Raw genomic sequence first — 18,759 nt, forward strand, 5'->3', positions numbered from 1 at the left:
TTATATATTTATTTTTGGCTGTGCTGGGTCTTTGTTGTTGCTGGAGAAGGAAAAGGCTACCCACTCCAGTATTCTGGCCTGGAGAATTCCATGGAATATATATAGAATTTTTGTATATATAGTCCATGGGGTCATAAATAGTCAGACATGACTGAGCAACTTTAAATGTAAATGTAAAAATGTGCTGGGTCTTTGTTGCTGTGTAGGCTTTTCTCTAGTTATAGCAAGTGGCAGCTGCTGCTGCTAAGTTGCTTCAGTCGTGTCCAACTCTGTGCAACCCCACAGACGGCAGCCCACCAGGCTCCCCCATCCCTGGGATTCTCCAGGCAAGAACACTGGAGTGGGTTGCCATTTCCTTCTCCAACGCATGGAAGTGAAAAGTGAAAGTGAAGTCGCTCAGTCGTGTCTGACTCTTCGCGACCCCATGGACTGCAGCCCACCAGGCTCCTCCATCCATGGGATTTTCCAGGTGAGAGTACTGGAGTGGGGTGCCATTGCCATCTCCGAGCAAGTGGCAGGCTACTCTCTTAATTGTGGTGTGCAGGCTTCTCATCTCGATAGCTTCTCTTTTTGCAGAGCACAGGCTCTTGGGCACATGGGTTTCAGTAGTTGCAGTTCCCAGGCTCTAGGGCACAAGGGCTCAGTAATTGTGGCACACAGGGTTAGTTGCTCCGTGGCATGCAGGATCCTCCTGGAACCGGGATCGAATTCTATGTCTCCTGCACTGGCAGGTGGATTCTTTACCACTGAGCAAGCAGGGAAGCCCCAATAAACACACTGAGTGAACAAACAAATCTGCTCCAGTTCTTCCAGAGAAAAGTCACTGCCACTGCTGCTCTTGTCCTTGAGAAACTTCTATGCTCAGGATGCTGTCTTCCAGTGCTCTCAACCTGCAGCTTCCCTTCAGTCCTCACTGCACTTTAATGCTATGTTCTAAGGTGAAATAAAAAATGCTCTTCTCTCCGTAGGACTCCAGCCTAGTCTATGGGGCCAGTTAGAGAAACAGGCACTCTGTTCACCCATTCATCACCAAAATTCTGCCTCCAAGAGTCAAACATAAGCCAAAGTTTCCCAGGAGCTAAACACAAACCAAACTAGGCCCCATACCCTAGGTGACAAACCTATGAAAATGGATGCCCAGATATATCAGAATCTTAGCTTTTACTCAGATATAAACTTCTGCTATATATATAATGAGGTGATTGGATGGCATAATTTTTGGTCTTTTCTAGTTCTCGATGTTATTATTATTAAACTTAGCTTTAACAGTTAAGGTCAATTTCCTAATATACTAATTACTTTAATGCTCATTTCAAGTATGATCCTCTACTTTAAAAAATCATAAGTCAAACTGCCTAAAAGCTGTTCGGTGAGCTATTTTATCACAAACATGTATCCCATGTCTGTCTATATTAAGTGAAGGACTTGACATCCTGATTCAATTCATTAGGTGATTTTTTTCATCCTCCAGTGAATGAACTGATCATTTGATATGTCTAAATAAAACAGTTGTAGAATAATGTTTTAGAAGGCCATTTCTCTAACTGCAGCAAGACACTGTGGCCTATATAAAAGTGAAAATGAATAAGGCTCTTAAGTCTGTATTTATCTTTCTGTCATCTAAGGCATAATTTGGCAAGGCATACAAGTGTCAGTCAGCCCAAACCTCTTCTGCCAGCCTTGGTACTCAACTAAGACAAAATAGGCAGGATATTTGGGGGTCATGTTGGCTTTTCCTGGGAGATGCTAGTCTACACGACCTATTTTTTGCTGTTCTTGTTTCTCTATTTAAAAAGAAAAAACTTTTATTTTGAAATAATTCTGAATACCTTGGAAGTTGCCAAGAGAACAAACGGGGTCCCACAAATCCTTCACCTAGTTTCCCCCACTGGTTACATCTCACATAGCTACAGTACGATTATCTGAAACTAAAATAATATATAAATCAAATATACTTCAGTAAAAGCAAACCCAGGAAATTGACATTGGTACAGTGAATGTGTATAATGCAATGCCATTTTATCACATGTGTAGGTTCATTGTTACCATCACTGCAATCTGGATATGGAACTATTTCATCATCACAAAGATCTTCCTAGTGTTCCTTCTTTATATCAATAGTTACACCCATCCTCCTCCTCCCTACAAAACCTATTTTATATAATTATTTAAGGAAGATACTTCTTCAGGCAAGATTTCCCTATTTTGATGCACTTATACTTAAAAATTCTAAGAATAGACCTCCATCATTTTCATGACTAAGAAACCTCTAACAACTCAACAAAGCTCTGTTTTGAGCCTGGGTTTACAAATACTGGATTGCTTAATTAACATACAAAAACTGAGCCATATCAGAGTCTTTCTAGGACTAATTAACATTCAAATGTATTTTAGTTAACTTATTCTATTCTTGCCGCAGTTAATGCACAGATTTTTTAAAAATTCCCTTAGTAAGTGATTGTTTAAAATGCCTGCTCCAATGACCTAGCTGCATGCTCACTAAGACAATGTAATCTGGATCCAGGGCTTTGATGAATAACATTTGATCACTTTCTCCAAGATGAAAGTAGTCAATGTGAGAGAAAGAGCTACAGGTTGTAAGTGTTTAAAATACAAACTGTCTCACTGTAATGAAAGCATTCCCCCTTGGTTACCTCTCGCAGTCTTCACCATTTTTCTCTCCTATCCTCCATCCTTCCCCCTTTCCAGCTGCTCATCCTGTAAGATTTCTTTTCCATTCATCCACAGTCATCTCCTCTGAAAGAGACTGAAGTCAATTCTATCTGAAGTTCTGCTAGCTATCTCAAAAATTTTCAAAGATGTGAATACATATCTTTACAATAAAAACAGAGATGTGTAGCCTGCTTTTTTTCACTCTACACATGAACATTTGCTCGTGTCATTAAATGTTTCCTTATTCTTAAAGGCTTAACTATGGCAAAAGTAAAGATTGAACTGATGCAGATCCATGCCGTATGCTTAAAATATCTAGAAATGCTGGATAAACTGTAACACAAAACAAATTTAAATACATAGCCTAGCTTGAAAGGAAATTTCCAGGGGTTATGAGAGAAGAAAGAAATCAGAGTCAGAACTAGGGTGACTGTCTCATTTTTAGCATGGAAAATTCTGCATCCAGGGAAATCCTTGAGTCCTGGGCAACCTTCACAGTAGCCATACTTGCCCAGAGCAGTAAGAAGCTGACAAATAATGGGTATCTGTAGGCATATCAGGACTGATAATGACTCTAGGGGCTAGATCCAACACTCTTTATTAGTCCCAATGATTTGTAGATTTTCTTAGATTGTCTATGTAAATGATATTTGTATGCAAATAACAGTGGTTGTCTTTTAGTCTTTACAAATCATCTGTTTCTATTATATGATTCTTTGACTAGACCCTCTAGTATTATGTTAAATAGCAGCTGTGATACAGGACTTCATAGCCTTGTTCTTGACCTCAACGGGACTGCTTCTAGAATCTCTCCATTAAATAGGTTTAGTTTACTTTTATAAGGTTAGCAGAGCTCCCTGCTATTCCTAGCTTGCTAAGATTTTTTAAAATCATAAATGAGTGTTGATATTTCTCAACTAGTTTTCTTCACGTTTTCAGAAAATCATATCATTTTTATCCTTCAGCCCATTAATGTGATTCTATTCCTCTGCATTCTAGCACCGAAACATACTTGCACTTCTGGAACAAAGCTTACTTAATACATTATTGGATTCAGTATACACACACACACACACACACACACACACACACACACGTGGGATTTTTGTATCCACGTCCTTAAGTTAAATTGACCTCTAATGTTCTTTTCTTACACACTCTTCTTCTGGCTGTGTTATCTACAACACACTAGCTTCATATAAGTGATGGATGGCTTTTTCTGTTATTCTACTTTCTGAAACAAAATGTATAAGACTGGAGGTCTCTGTTTTTGAAATATTTGAAATATTCACCTAAGAAATTGGGGTCAGATCTGGGGGGCAATGAAGGAAAAATAAAGAGTGCAACTAGAAGCCTTTTAGCCTAACCATTCTGGCATCTGTAGGCCTAGCCATCTCCCACATTTCCCTTCATATACTGACTCTGCCCGAGGACCTCTAACAGATTTTTAGTTAAGTTTGATGTTGAGTTCCATTAACCTCCCTATCACTTTTTTAGCATTGACAAGTGTGAAGGTGGTGGAGGAATCCATATACAACTTGGTTTGCCATGTCACAACTATTCCCCAAGGTGTGCATGGATATGCAACCTGCGCGATCACATAAGGCCCAGTTCCTTGAACAGCCCTGTACTTGGTTTAACGTCCTGTTGTCACCATCTTAAAATTCCTAATACTTTTGAATATGGATCCCTGTATTTTCATTTTGCACTAAGCTCCACACATTCTACAGCCAGTCCTGCTATGCCTGGATACATTCCCATTTGAGTATCACCTCCCTTTGCTCTGTCTTCTACCCTAAAGTGATAACCCACACACAGCTATGTTTTCTTAGCAAGTCTCTGAGGTCTGGGGCAGGCAGCAAGTAACTTGGATGGTGCACATGTTACAGCTTGGTCCAAGGCTCTAAATTCAGCCTAGCAATTCCATAGTAGGTATATGTTTCCCAGTTCTCCTAAGGGCAAGTTGTGCATCACTTAGGCCATAAATAGACAAAAAATAGTCACAAAATGCCATAGCGAATAAATTAGGCCTTTATGACAGTAAAGAGAAGCCCTTCTTTTATGGAGAGCTTCAATTATCTGTGACAGTGACATTCAAGAAAGATTTTGCCCTCATTTTCCAAGTGACCTAACTTTACGTCTATCCAGATATATATATATATTTATATGCTATAAATATATATGCTATATATATGTGATAAATATATATGCTATATATATTTATATATTTATAAATATATATATTTATATATGCTATACATATATGCTACATATATATATGCTATAAATATATATACTATATATATTCATATATATATATATTTTTAGCTGCGCTACACAGCATGCAAGATCTTAGTTCCCTGACCAGGGATCAAACCTGTGCCCCATGGCACTGGCAGTGTGGAATCTTAACCACTGAACCACCAGGGAAGTCCCTCTATCCAGATTCTTTACCAACATCTGGTCGGCCAGTGATCCAGATATGAGATCTTTTGACTGGTGATTTTGAATTTAAAGTCTCAATACCCATGGAGTTTGGGAGAATGTATATCACTTCTGATTTTAAAGCAGACACCATGATCAGTGTAAGTTTAGGCTCTGCATCATAGTACTTATCACTTCACTAGTATCTTTCCATTTGGAACAGATATGGTAATGACTTAAGGGAAATGACTCTGTGACTGTTAAGGTTTGAATGCTAGTGACATGTGTATGATCTACTCATCTGTCTCGTTGGACTTGATCATCTGTCAGACACGACTTTAGTACTGCTGATTACTACTGTTGTTGTTGGCACTGTTGTTGGGAGCCAGCACTCTGAACAACCTTATTTCCTTCCCACTCTTGTAAGGGTCCCTTTGGCTTTTAATCTTTGATAACATCAACCTTCAATTGTTTCAACTTTTCATCTTGGATCCAGTATTTATTTGGTTGCCACTCTATGCTCACATTCTTTCCCCTCACGTTACCCACTTCGTGGTAATCTCTGTCAGCAGACTCTGCAACTCAGCTTCTAATCTGTTAAACGGAGAAGAGTTGCAGATATTCCTCTCTATTGCTTTCAGAGTAGTATTTGTTTCAGACTATGCTTATATTCTGCATAGACTGCAGCAGCTTTTACTAAAATCTCAATTTTGTATTCTAAAGTATTTGTTTCCTTATGGAGTTGTCTTATTACTTATTTCTACCAAGAGAAATTTTTGGTTGTTCTTTTTCATTAAGTTTTCCCTGAATGCAGTTCTTAAAATTTAGAGAAGCAGTACTAGATTCTTGGGCAACAGCTTTAAAAGCAACCATTTGTTTTACTGAACTCCGTTTTTCTTCCCTAAGATTTCAGTTCACTTGGAAGTACCTAATCGTCATAGCAAAAATGAAGAACACGGCAAAACATCTTTTTTCCTAATCATTCAATAGGCATTGTATTTGCTGAGCACTAACTATGTGCCAGACACTGTTTGAGGCACTTAGGAAATATCACTGAACAAAACACATAAAAATCCCTGCCCTCAAAGAACTTATATTCTGGCAAAGGAAGGCAAATAGGCAATAAGCACAAAAATTATTAAATTACATAATATATTCACAGATAATAGATGCTGAGAAAACAGAGCAGGGTATGCTCCCCACAGATCAGGAGGGCAGGTGGAAATGTCCCTACATCCCCAGCCTTTATACTCAATGTTCCATCTACTCTTCTATCTTGAAAAAAATTCTTCTACCCCATTCTCTGTTATCTATTGATCATTGCACCGTTATTTCTCTGATTCTTTTCAGAAAGTTTTTCAACAAATGGTCTACACTCTTTCACTTTCTCACTTTCCAGTTACTCTGCAACTCAAAGTCATCTAGTTTCTGCTCCTACCTCTTCCCTGAAACCACTATTGCCAAAGTCACCAACGACTTCCACATTATCAAATCCAGTGGAAATGAATCTGAACTTTGATACTCTTGAGTACTTCTTCCTTGAAACATGCCATCCTGCTGAATTTCATTATATTGTTCTCTCCTACTTATCCTCCTACTCTTCAGTTTCCACTGACAGCCACACTACTTTTGATGATCCTATAAATCCCCAGGAAACCAGAATTGAAAGAGACACATGTACTCCAGTGTTTACTGCAGCACTATTTATAATAGCTAGGACATGGAGGCAACCTAGATGTCCACTGGCAGATGAACGGATAAGGAAGCTGTGGTACATATACACAATGGTACATTACTCAGCTATAAACAGAATGCATTTGAGTCAGTTCTAATGAGGTGGATGAACTTAGAGCCTATTATACAGAATGAAGTCAGTAAGAAAGAGAAAGACATGCATTGAACCTGGTGCGAGGGGGGTTCAGGATGGGGAACACATGTAAACCCATGGCTGATTCATGTCAATGTATGGCAAAAACCACTACAATACTGTAAAGTAATTAGCCCCCAACTAAAATACATAAATTAAAATATATATATATATAAAAGCACCTTAAAAATGAATAAAATGATAAATTGAAAAAAAAAGAAAGAAAAAGACAAATACTGTATACATGTGTTAAGTCACTTCAGTCGTGTCTGACTCTGTGAGCTCATGGACTGTAGCTCACCAAGCTCCTCTGTCCATGGAATTCTCTAGGCATGAATATTGGAGTAGGTTGCTATTTTCTTCTCCACAAATACTGTGTACTAAAGCGCATATATATATATATAACTTAGTAAGATAGTAATGATGATCCTACATGCAGGGCAGCAAAGGAGACATAGACGTAAAGAAGAGAATTTTGGACTCAGTGGGAGAAGGCGAGGGTGGGATGATTTGAGAGTATAGCATTGAAACATATACATTACCATATATAAAACAGATGGCCAGTGCCTGTTCGATGCATGAAGCAGGGCACCCAAAGCTGGTGCTCTGAGACAAGCCTGAGGGATAGGGTGGGGAGGAAAGTGGGAGAGGGGTTCAGGATGGGAGGGGACACAAGTATACCTATGGCCGATTCATGTTGACGTATGGCAAAAACCATCACAATATTGTAAAGTAATTACCCTCCAATTAAAATAACTAATTTTTTTAAATGCTTGGGATGCTCGTGGTGTTCCTCTGGATTCTATTCCAGTCCCCCCTTTTCCCTTATTCCTTCTGTTTAGAATCAATTGTTCATTTTGATTTCAATTATCATCTATATATTGATGTCTCTCAACTTTTATATGCAGCCAGACCTTTCTCCTGTGCTCCAGAACCATACATCTAACTGCCTACTAGTCATATCTACTTGGATGGCCCATAGACACACCCGTGGCTGATTCATGTCAATGTATGGCAAAAACCACCACAATATTGTAAAGTAATTAGCCTCCAATTAAAATAAATAAATTTTTAAAAAAGAGCTCATCCAAAAATGACCCATCTTCCCCTGCCAAACCTTCCCTTCTCATTGGTCCAGCTCAGCACCACTATCTTTCCAGTTGGCCCATCATTCAGAAACCTGAAATTCATACTCTCCTTTCAGCATGCTAACTCTTCCCATACATACGCTAATCACCAAGTCCTATTGATGTTACACACTCAACAGCTCTCAAATCTACCTCTATCCACAAGCACCACTACTCCAGCCCAGGACACATTTTCTCATCCACATTTAATACAACAGCCTCATAACTGGTTCCCTTGACCCCAATGTTGTTCACTCTCAATTATCCACACAATAGTCAGACTGACTTCTAAGGATTAGATCTAACCATACCATTCTTTTGCTTGAAATTCATCAGTTTCCCTTCTGTCCACAGGATAAAACCCAACCCTTTAATGTGGGTTATAAGTTCTTCTGATTTAAAATCTAAGTCAAAGTTGCTGCCACCCTAAACTGTTTGCAGTGCTTCAAATACTCCATGCATTTTGGCCTTCATATCTGAAACATTCCTGCCACTACAGTGACTGCATGGCAAACCCTGTCTAGCCCTCTTATCTTTCATTTTATATCTCCTTTCTAAAGTCTTGGCTAGTTCCCCTGCCATTTGCTCCCATAGAACTTGGTACTCCTCTTATGACAGCCCTGTCATTACTTCTTTATGTGGCTTCCTCCCCAGCTGGATGGTGAGCTCTACAAAGGAAAGGCTAAGTCCATCTTGCTCATGACTATGTCCCAAGTACATAGCCTAGCAGGGGCTAAAGCAATGTTTGTTGAACGAATGAACAACAAGCCAAGGTAAACTTGGGCCCTAGAAATTTCAAAGAGGAAAGTAAATCTTAAAAAAGTATCAATTTATTAAAAAGTCAATTCTATGTATGTCACAGGACATAACTGTTTTCTTTAAAAAGTGAAAAAAAAATATAGTAACAGTATTCATCTCTGGGTGGTGGATTATGGTTGATTTTTCCCTCTTTCTTCTATATAACCTTTTTACTTTATTTTTTTGGGCTCCAAAATCACTGCTGATGGTGATTGCAGCCATGAAATTAAAAGACACTTACTCCTTGGAAGGAAGGTTATGGCCAACCTAGATAGCATATTTAAAAGCAGAGACATTACTTTGCCAACACAAGTCCGTCTAGTCAAGGCTATGGTTTTTCCAGTGGTCATGTATGGATGTGAGAGTTGGACGGTGAAGAAAGCTGAGCACCGCAGAATTGATGCTTTTGAACTGTGGTGTTGGAGAAGACTCTTGAGAGTCCCTTGGACTGCAAGGAGATCCAACCAGTCCATCCTAAGGGAGATCAGTCCTGGGTGTTCATTGAAGGACTGATGTTGAAGCTGAAACTCCAATACTTTGGCCACCTCATGTGAAGAGTTGACTCATTGGAAAAGACCCTAATGCTGGGTAGGATTGGGGGCAGGAGGAGAAGGCGACGACAGAGGATGAGATGGTTGGATGGCATCACTGACTCGATAGACATGGGTTTGTGTAGACTCCGGGAGTTGGTGATGGACAGAGAGGCCTGGCGTGCTGCAATTCATGGGGTCGCAAAGAGTCGGACGTGACTGAGCGACTGAACTGAACTGTAATGTGTGTGTCTTACTTTCAGGGTGGAAGGGATGACCCAGAGGGATGGGATGGGGAGGGAGGTCGGAGGGGGGTTCAGGATGGGGAACACATGTAAACCCATGGCTGATTCATGTCAATGTATGGCAAAAACCACTACAATATTGTAAAGTAATTAGCCCCCAACTAAAATAAATAAATTTATTAAAAAACAAACTACAAAGAACACTAATATAAAATACTTTAACCTCTCTTCCTCGAAACAAAGTGTCATATACAGTGAAATTTGATCACTGTTTTTTTTTTTCATCACTTTGCTTGAAGGTGAATAACACCGTGATATCTCTGCCTTATTTAACAACAACAGAAATATATATGTTGATAACGTAACCCAAGTTGCAAAAATCCATCACTGTCCAGGACCTGAAATGCAAGCAGTACTTTTCATATGGTTATTTAAATTCTATAGAAGCTACTTTTAATAAGAATTCAGATTCCAGTTTGATGCACACAAACTAAACTACAGCTTTATTTTATATCTGAAAATAAACACAACAGAAGTTTTTATCCTTCTGAAACATTCCACCAGATTTAGGTGACTGGGACAGCCTCCTCTGCTCTGAAAGATACGTGTTCTTCTCAATAGGAAAATAACGCTATAGGAGAAAAGTAAAGCAGAGTTAAAAGAACTTCAAAACTAGTACACATACATCATACTTTGTTATACAAGGAACTGACTACAACAAAGTTCTCAAACTATATACTGAATGCTACAATTAGCTTATTTTCAGTTTGCCAATATATCATCTTATTACAGTGAAGTATACAGGTAAAATATTTATATACTACAACAAATACCATTACAATGACAATTTCTGAATAACAGAGTTAAATCCCATGCTCTGGAGAACTGCCCACAGAAATCAAGTTTTGTTAGTCTACTTATAATGTTGTATGTATGTGCATATACACACACACACACACACGTGTGTACTGCATTAAAATTATACAGAGTAATATATAGGTATGTGTAATAATATACATGTATTATTATTATTGTATATACTTATGTATTACCTTATATAAATAATATATCAATTACACACACATATATAATACCTTGTATAAGGATTTTATTTTGTTTTTTCTGATGTAAGTCACTTTTCTTATTCATATAGTCCAAATCTCTTTTTTGCAGTTTAATCAACTGAGCAAAGGTTAAGGGACTTATCCAAGCTCCCATTGTAAATAACAGGAAAACTGGGACTAAAGCCAGAATCTCCTGACACTCAGTTTAATGGTCTAGTATTCCACTCTTCCCCTTCTCCATAACAGAGGCTAGAAATTAACACTTACATTTGAGTAATGCACTGCAATTTTCAAAGCATTTTCAAATGTTATATTGCTTCAGCTACACACACACACAAATATCTCAGCTAATGGTATCAAGGACCTGAAAGGTTACTTGCCCATGGAAACACTAGTTAATAGTCTGAGTCTCCTGACTCTGAATCCAGTCCTCTACTCCTTGAAGAATACTCCTTTTTCCACAAACCATTTTATTCTCACTTGGTCCTTCACAATTGCTTTGGGAGGAGGGAATCCAGGCCAAGGCTTGGGGATCTATAAGCCTGCACAAGTGAAGTGAGGCCCAGGTAGTCCCTGGTGTGTGATTCTGGGATCCCCTCTCTGAACCTTTTCTAATACTACATTGTGTACCTTTGGGGAGCAGGAAGCTGAAACTAGGATCAGCTAGGATCTAGGATTTGATCTGAGATTTGTCAGATTCCTGAGACCATACTCTTTTTCCCTGGATATGTCATGTAGTCAACAAAACATGGAGGACCATGGCCACTATTACTTAGCAAGGGTGTCTATTATGGAGCTTCAAAATTAGGGCAAGCAGATTCCATTTCTTTGTTTCCCTGAAGGGCTGAACTACATATATCAAATAATATGGTACCCAAACAACCTAGAATATTTCTTGTCCACCTTCTTCTCATCCAAATGGTAATAGTGATATTATTTCAGAAGCTAATACTCCTGTGGTCCAAATATTTGCAGGATAAAAAAAAATAAGCATCAATTGAACCCAGATGAGGATAACAACAATCAAATATCAAATACTTCAACTTTAAATCCTTGTCATCACCTGTAGTCTCTTGGTCCTTTATGTCACCGTATCCTTCCTCATCCACTGCTGTCTCCAACATTTCAGTACTCCTCTTTGACTTCTTTCTGTGTTTCTTCAAACGCTTTAAAGCTCTGTTGAATCTTCTTCGTAAAAGACCAGCCCGACTGCTGTAATATTAAAAGTTCAAAGTGAAACTTTATTTCTCAGCAGTGATAAAATAATAAATAACAATGGTGGGATATAAGGAAAAGGCTATTTGGTAACATAACCCTTTACTGTAAGGAGACACCCCATGTCCAAGGGCAGAGAAGCCCCAGCAAGAAGGAAGGAGGGGTGAAATCGGGACCCAGAGACCCCAAAGAGACTGAGACAGAACTGTGTTGAGTGTCTACTGAGGAGGTATGGGTCAGCAGTGGGCTGCTGCTGGGACAGGGGCTCTGGGTGCAGTAGACCTGGGTATGGCATAAGCACTCTTGGAGGACGTTGCCATTAACCCCACCATAGAGTCGCCAGAACTTACACAGGACTGGGGAAACAGACTCTTGGAGGGCACAAACAGAACCTTGTGCATACCAGGACCTAGGAGCAAGGAGCAGTGACCCCACAAGAGACTGACCCAGGCTTGCCCGTGAGTGTCCAGGAGTCTCCGGCAGAGGTGTGGGTCAGCAGTGGCCTGCTGCAGTGGTGGTGGCACTGAGTATAGCAGTGTGTGCATGGGACCTTTTGAAGGAGGTCACCATTATCTTCATTACCACTACCATAGTTTGGCCTCAGGTCAACTAATAGGGAGGGAACACAGCCCCACCCACCAACAGAAAATTGGATTAAAGATTTACTGAACATGGCCCCGCCCATCAGAACAAGACCAAATTTCCCCCTCAGTCAGTCTCTCCCATCAGGAAGCTTCCATAAGCCTCTTATCCTTCTCCATCAGAGGGCAGACAGAATGAAAACCACAATTACAGAAAACTAACCAATCTAATCACATGGATCACAGCCTTGTCTAACTCTATGAAACTATGAGCCATGCTGTGAAGGGCCACCCAAGACAGACGGGTCATGGTGGCGAGTTCTGACAAAATGTGGTCCACTGGAGAAGGGAATGGCAAACCACTTCAGTAATCATACCTTGAGAACACCATGAACAGTGTGAAAAGGCAAAAAGATAGGACACTGAAACATAAACTCCCCAGTTTGGTAGGTGTCCAATATGCTACTGGAGATCAGTGGAGAAATAATTCCAGAAACAATGAAGAGATGGAGCCAAAGCAAAAACAACACCCAGTTGTGGATGTGACTGGTGATGGAAGCAAGGTCCGATGCTGTAAGGAGCAATATTGCCTAGGAACCTGGAATGTTAGGTCCATGAATCAAGGCAAATTGGAACTAGTCAAACAGGAGACGGCAAGAGTGAACGTCGACATTTTAGGAATTGGCGAACTAAAATGGACTGGAATGGATGAATTTAACCCAGATGACCATTATATCTACTACTGTGGGCAAGAATCCCTTAGGAGAAATGGAGTAACCATCATAGTCAACAAGAGAGTCCAAAATGCAGTACTTGGATGCAATCTCAAAAACGACAGAATGCTCTCTGTTTCCAAGGCAAACTATTCAATATCACAGTAATCCAAGTCTATGACCTGACCAGTAATGGTGAAGAAGCTGAATGATTCTATGAAGACCTACAAGACTTTTTAGAACTAACACCCAAAAAAGATGTCATTTTCATTATAGGGGACTGGAATGCAAAAGTAGGAAGTTAACAGACACCTGGAGTAAGAGGCAAATTTGTCCTTGGAGTACAGAATGAAGCAGGGCTAAGGCTAATAAGAGTTTGGCCAAGAGAACATGCTGGTCATAGCAAACATCCTCTTCCAACAACACAAGAGAAGACTCTACATGTGGACATCATCAGATGGCCAACATCGAAATCAGACTGATTATATTCTTTGCAGCCAAAGTTGGAGAAGCTCTATACAGTCAGCAAAAACAAGACCGGGAGCGAACTGTGGCTCAGATCATGAACTCCTTATTGCCAAATTCAGACTTAAATTGAAGAAAGTAGGGAAAACCACTAGACTATTCAGGTATGACCTAAATCAAATCCCTTACAATTATACACTGGAAGTGAGAAATAGATTTAAGGGACTAGATCTGATAGACAGAGTGCCTGATGAACTACGGATGGAAGTTCATGACATTGTCAAGGAGACAGGGATCAAGACCATCCACAAGAAAAAGAAATGCAAAAAAGCAAAATGGCTCTTTGAGGGGGCCTTACAAATCACTGTGAAAAGAAGAGAAGCATAAAGCAAAGGAGAAAAGGAAAGACATACCCATTTGAACGCAGAGTTCCAAAGAATAGCAAGGAGAGATAAGAAAGCCATCCTCAGTTATCTGTGCAAGGAAATAGAGGAAAACAATAGAAGGGGAAAGACTAGAGATCTCTTTGGGAAAATTAGAGATACCAAGGGAGTATTTCATTGAAAGATGGGCTCAATAAAGGGCAGAAATGGTAGGGACTTAACAGAAGCAGAAGATATTAACAAGAGGTGGCAAGAATACACAGAACTATACAAAAAAAGATCTTCATGACCCAGATAATCACGATGCTGTGATCACTTACCTAGAGCCAGACATCCTGGAATGCGAAGTCAAGTAGGCCTTAGGAAGCATCACTACAACAAAGCTAGTGGAGGTGATGGAATTCCAGTTGAGCTATTTCACATCCTAACAGATGTTGCTGTGGAAGTGCTGCACTCAATACGCCAGCAAATTTGGAAAACTCAGCAGTGACCACAGGATTGGAAAAGGTCAGTTTTCATTTCAGTCCCAAAGAAAGCCAATGCCAAAGAATGCTCAAACTAGCGCACAGTTGCACTCATCTCACACACTAGTAAAGTAATGCTCAAAATTCTCCAAGCAAGGCTTCAGCAATATGTGAACCATGAACTTCCAGATGTACAAGCTGGATTTAGAAAAGGCAGAGGAACCAGAGATCAAATTGCCAATATCCGTTGGATCATGCAAAAAGCAAGAGAGTTCCACAAAAACATCTACTTCTGCTTCATCGACTACGCCAAAGCCTTTGACTGTGTGGATCACAATAAAATGGAAAATTCTGAAATAGATGGGAATACCAGACCACCTGACCTGCTTCTTAAGAAATCTGTATGCAGGTCAGGAAGCAACAGTTAGAACTAGACATGGAACAGCAGACTGGTTCCAAATAGGAAAAGGAGTATATCAAGGCTGCATATTGTCACCTTGTTTATTTAACTTATATCCAGAGTAAATCATGAAAAATTCCAGGATAGATGAAGCAAAAGCTGGAATCAACACTGCGGGGAGAAATATCAATAACCTCAGATACACAGATGACACCACTCTCGTGGCAGAAAGTGAAGAAGGACTAAAGAGCCTCTTGATGAAAGAAAAAGAGACGAGTAAAAAAGTTGGCTTAAAGCTCAACATTCAGAAAACTAAGATCATGGCATCTGGTCTCATCACTTCATGGCAAACAGATGGTGAAACAGTGGAAACAGTGACAAACTTTATTGTGGGGGGCTCCCAAATCACTGCAGATGGTGACTGCAGTCATGAAAATAAAAGACACTTGCTCCTTGGAAGAAAAGTTATGACCAACCTAGACAGCATATTAAAGAGCAGAGACATTACTTTGCCAACAAAGGTCTGTCTAGCTATGGTTTTTCCAGTAGTCATGTATGGATGTGAGAGTTGGATTATATAGAAAGTTGAGTGCCGAAGAATTGATGCTTTTGAACTGTGGTATTGGAGAAGGCTCCTTGTACAGCAAGGAGATCCAAGCAGTTTATCCTAAAGGAAATCAGTCCTGAGTGTTCATTGGAAGGACTGATACTGAAGCTGAAACTCCAGTATTTTGGCCACCCGATGCGAAAAACTGACTCATTTGAAAAGACCCTGATGCTGGGAAAGATTGAAGGTGGGAGGAGGTGACAACAAAGGATGAGATGATTGGATGGCATCACCGTCTCAATGGACATGAGTTTGAGTAAACTCTGGGACTGGTGATGGACAGGGAGGCCTGGCGTGCTGCAGTCCATGGGGTCACAAAGAGTTGGACACGACTGAGCGACTGAACTGAACTGCACCTTTTTTATGGAGTGTGACTTTCTATCTTGGATACTTTTATATGTTTTTAGACTATGTGTCCCTTGAAAGCACACACCATGATCTGATTCACCTTTTTGCCCTTCATAGTACCCAACAGAAGGCCTGGAATCAAGATATTTTTGAATGAATTTTAAGTTCTTTTTTTTTTCCTCACTGACAAACTGTTTATTAAATTTTGCAGCAGAATGGGGTGTCTCTTATTGTATCTTACAATCTCAGGATTCAGAGAGGTGGTAAAGTGGCATTGGTGAATTTGGGAATCTGGTCTCCCAGAAGTACCTGCCACTCTATCTCTGATTCCTCAATGGCTGCCAGGTGCATCATCCCTCCGCTGGAGCCGTCCTGCTCCATGTCTAAAGTGAGAGCATTGGCAGTGAACTGCAGGCATTTTTCCTTGGTCATGCCTTCCCGGTAGGTAGCATTGACACAGCCATAGATATAGGAGCTCCTGGAGCCCCCAAATGCAAAGGACTGCTGTACCATCATACTCCCCATGGGCACTGAGTACACCTGCCCCCCTTCTTGGGGGTCCCAGCCGGCAATGGTGATTTTTGCAATAAGGTCTTCTTGGCGTCAGTAACACATTTTTTTAAAGAGGCTGGCTGCCGTGTGCACCAACAGAGGCTCATTCAGCTCAATGCTGTGGAAACCAAGCTGATAAGTGACTGCATCAGCTACTGCCTGGGTATCAGCTGCTGAGCCTGAGCGGGAACAGAAAATACTGTCTTGAATAGGGGTTAGAAAACACGGTCACAAATAGGGGTCAGCTTGTCAGTCACTCGATTGGCGATGTATGACCCAGTGGTTGTTCTGGAGGCAGTTCCTAGAACCACACCCTCAGCAAACTGCACGGCCATGACAGTGGTCCCTGTGGAAACTTTCCGGTTTTCACAGTTGGAGGCAATGGCTTCAGGCTTCAGGATGGTGCCGGCCCAGCTCCCCAGCAGCCACTAAGGTGGTTGCCATCTTCCTCTTCGGGTATTGCCCAAATTCTAAGTTCTTGAATGAGATAATGAGATGAAATAATGCTGTTTTAGGGAGATAAGCCTGGCTGGATGTAACAGGGTGAGTTAGAAGGAGAGTAGATGAGGAATCCATGTATATATCCAAATTAGCTTGCCAAGCATCCTCACTTCCTCCCTCCATGTGAAAGGTACAGCCATACGTTCCTATTGAAGTGCCAGAAAAGGTCTCCAGGACCTAACTCCTAGCCATGTTCCAAACTCCACTTGCAGCCCCATCCCAGTTATTGTCTCTCTTGTATAAATTCTTTGGATAGGGTGCATCATCTCAATGTTCTCCTCAGTTTCCAATTCTGCATTTGCATTTGAATGCCAGCTAGCTTCCTGTTATAGACTAAATGTTTGTGTTCCTAAAATTCATGTTGAAGCCCTAGCTCCCAGTATGGTTGCATTTGAAGACAATACCTCTAGGGAATAATTAAGGCTCAGTCAGGTCATAAAGGTGGGGTGCTGATCAGTAAAATTAATGTCATTATAAAAATAATAAATTTTTGTTTTACTAAAAACCAGAGTGCCCACTCATCTTACTCCCGCACACATCATGGAAAGGCCATGTGAGCACACAAAGAGAAGGTGGCCATCTACAAGCCAGGAGGAGAGCCCTCATCAGAAACCAAATCAGCTGGCATCTTGATCATTGACTTCTAGCCTACAGAACCATGAGAAAATAAATGCCTATTGTTTAAGCCAACTGTGGTATTTTGCTATGACAGCACTGGAAGACTAATACATTTTGCCCTTCTTTTGCACCTCGGGAAACCACTTACTTATTAGGACAGCAGTTGACAACAGGACTAGGCCTGGACTAAGCTGTGACTATAAAATATGAGAAGAGGTGAATCCCCAATGCATCACAAAGGAAACCAAAAAAAAAAAAATGACAGGGAGTCTAAAAGAATAGAATTACATATTAAAGATAAAGGAAAGTAAATAGTCACAGATGATTCCAAGGATTCTAGCCTGAGAGACTAAAGAAATCACTGATAGAAATAAACAGGTGTCAAGGGGAAATGATTTGGGAGAAAAAGAAGTCTAGTTTTGCACACATTGCATTTAAATGCAGTTACAAATACAAAACAGCTAGAGGTGATCTCAGGATGTATGAGTCATTTATCCAGAGAAACCCAGAACACTATGTTCAGAAAGGACTTCAGAAATTAATTCAATTTTCTACTCTAATATTATGAGAAAATCAACATCAAAAGAAGTTAAGCTCACTATAAAACTGGTAGTAAAGGCAGAACTAGAACAAAGATCTTTTAAAATACTCTTTCTGCTACATACTTGTAATATTTTCTGATAGATGAGAATAAGGCTTTGGGAGACAGCCACAGTTGGGAAAACAAAGAAAACCAAACTGAGGTGGATCAGAATGGGAAGGGGAACAATGAAATCCAAGGAAGGAAAGTTTCAAAAAGGGAGCAGTCAACAGTGTATTTATGTGATAAAAATGTCAAGTCAGATGGAAATTCAGAAAAGGCCACTGCATTTTGCAATGAGGTTATTAGTTACTTGGCAACAAATTCTTCCTTTTAATAGTACCTAATATCCCAGAATTTTCTAAAATGCTGCCCTTGGAGTTCTTGCAATAGGAACACCTCAGACATATAATCCGCATATAATGAGGTTCTCTTATTATTTCAATAACTAAATTACCCTGAATAGGGTCCAAGAAGAATTGGTGTTATGTGAATTTCAAATCTATAGTGACTCACGTTCAAGGAGGGTTCCAGTTGCTCACATTCTCATCTGATCATATTTTATCAAAGTTCTTAGAGCCCAGCAATACTTTTATAAACTCTA

General features: G+C 40.1%; 1 protein-coding gene and 1 pseudogene across 2 annotated transcripts in view; both read right to left on the reverse strand.

Moving 5' to 3' along the window:
- Positions 1 to 10,139: 10,139 nt before the first annotated feature.
- The window catches only part of FMR1NB (FMR1 neighbor), a 54,761-nt gene continuing 46,141 nt past the window's right edge, over positions 10,140 to 18,759 (reverse strand). The window contains exons 5-6 of the mRNA XM_081563799.1: positions 11,792 to 11,940; positions 10,140 to 10,295 (exon numbers count right to left, since the gene is read on the reverse strand). Coding sequence (XP_081419925.1) covers positions 10,279 to 10,295; positions 11,792 to 11,940 — 166 coding nt within the window. The 3' untranslated portion in view covers positions 10,140 to 10,278. The remainder of the gene's footprint in view (positions 10,296 to 11,791; positions 11,941 to 18,759) is intronic.
- Positions 16,073 to 17,097, reverse strand: LOC145536452 (proteasome subunit beta type-6 pseudogene; annotated as a pseudogene). Its single transcript, XR_014075857.1, has 2 exons — positions 17,068 to 17,097; positions 16,073 to 16,884 (listed from the first exon to the last, which is right to left on the reverse strand). The product of XR_014075857.1 is annotated as a proteasome subunit beta type-6 pseudogene (transcript).

Source organism: Giraffa tippelskirchi, chromosome X (assembly GCF_054371585.1).
Source record: "Giraffa tippelskirchi isolate mGirTip1 chromosome X, T2T-mGirTip1v1.2.pri, whole genome shotgun sequence".
Taxonomy (NCBI): Eukaryota; Metazoa; Chordata; class Mammalia; order Artiodactyla; family Giraffidae; genus Giraffa; species Giraffa tippelskirchi.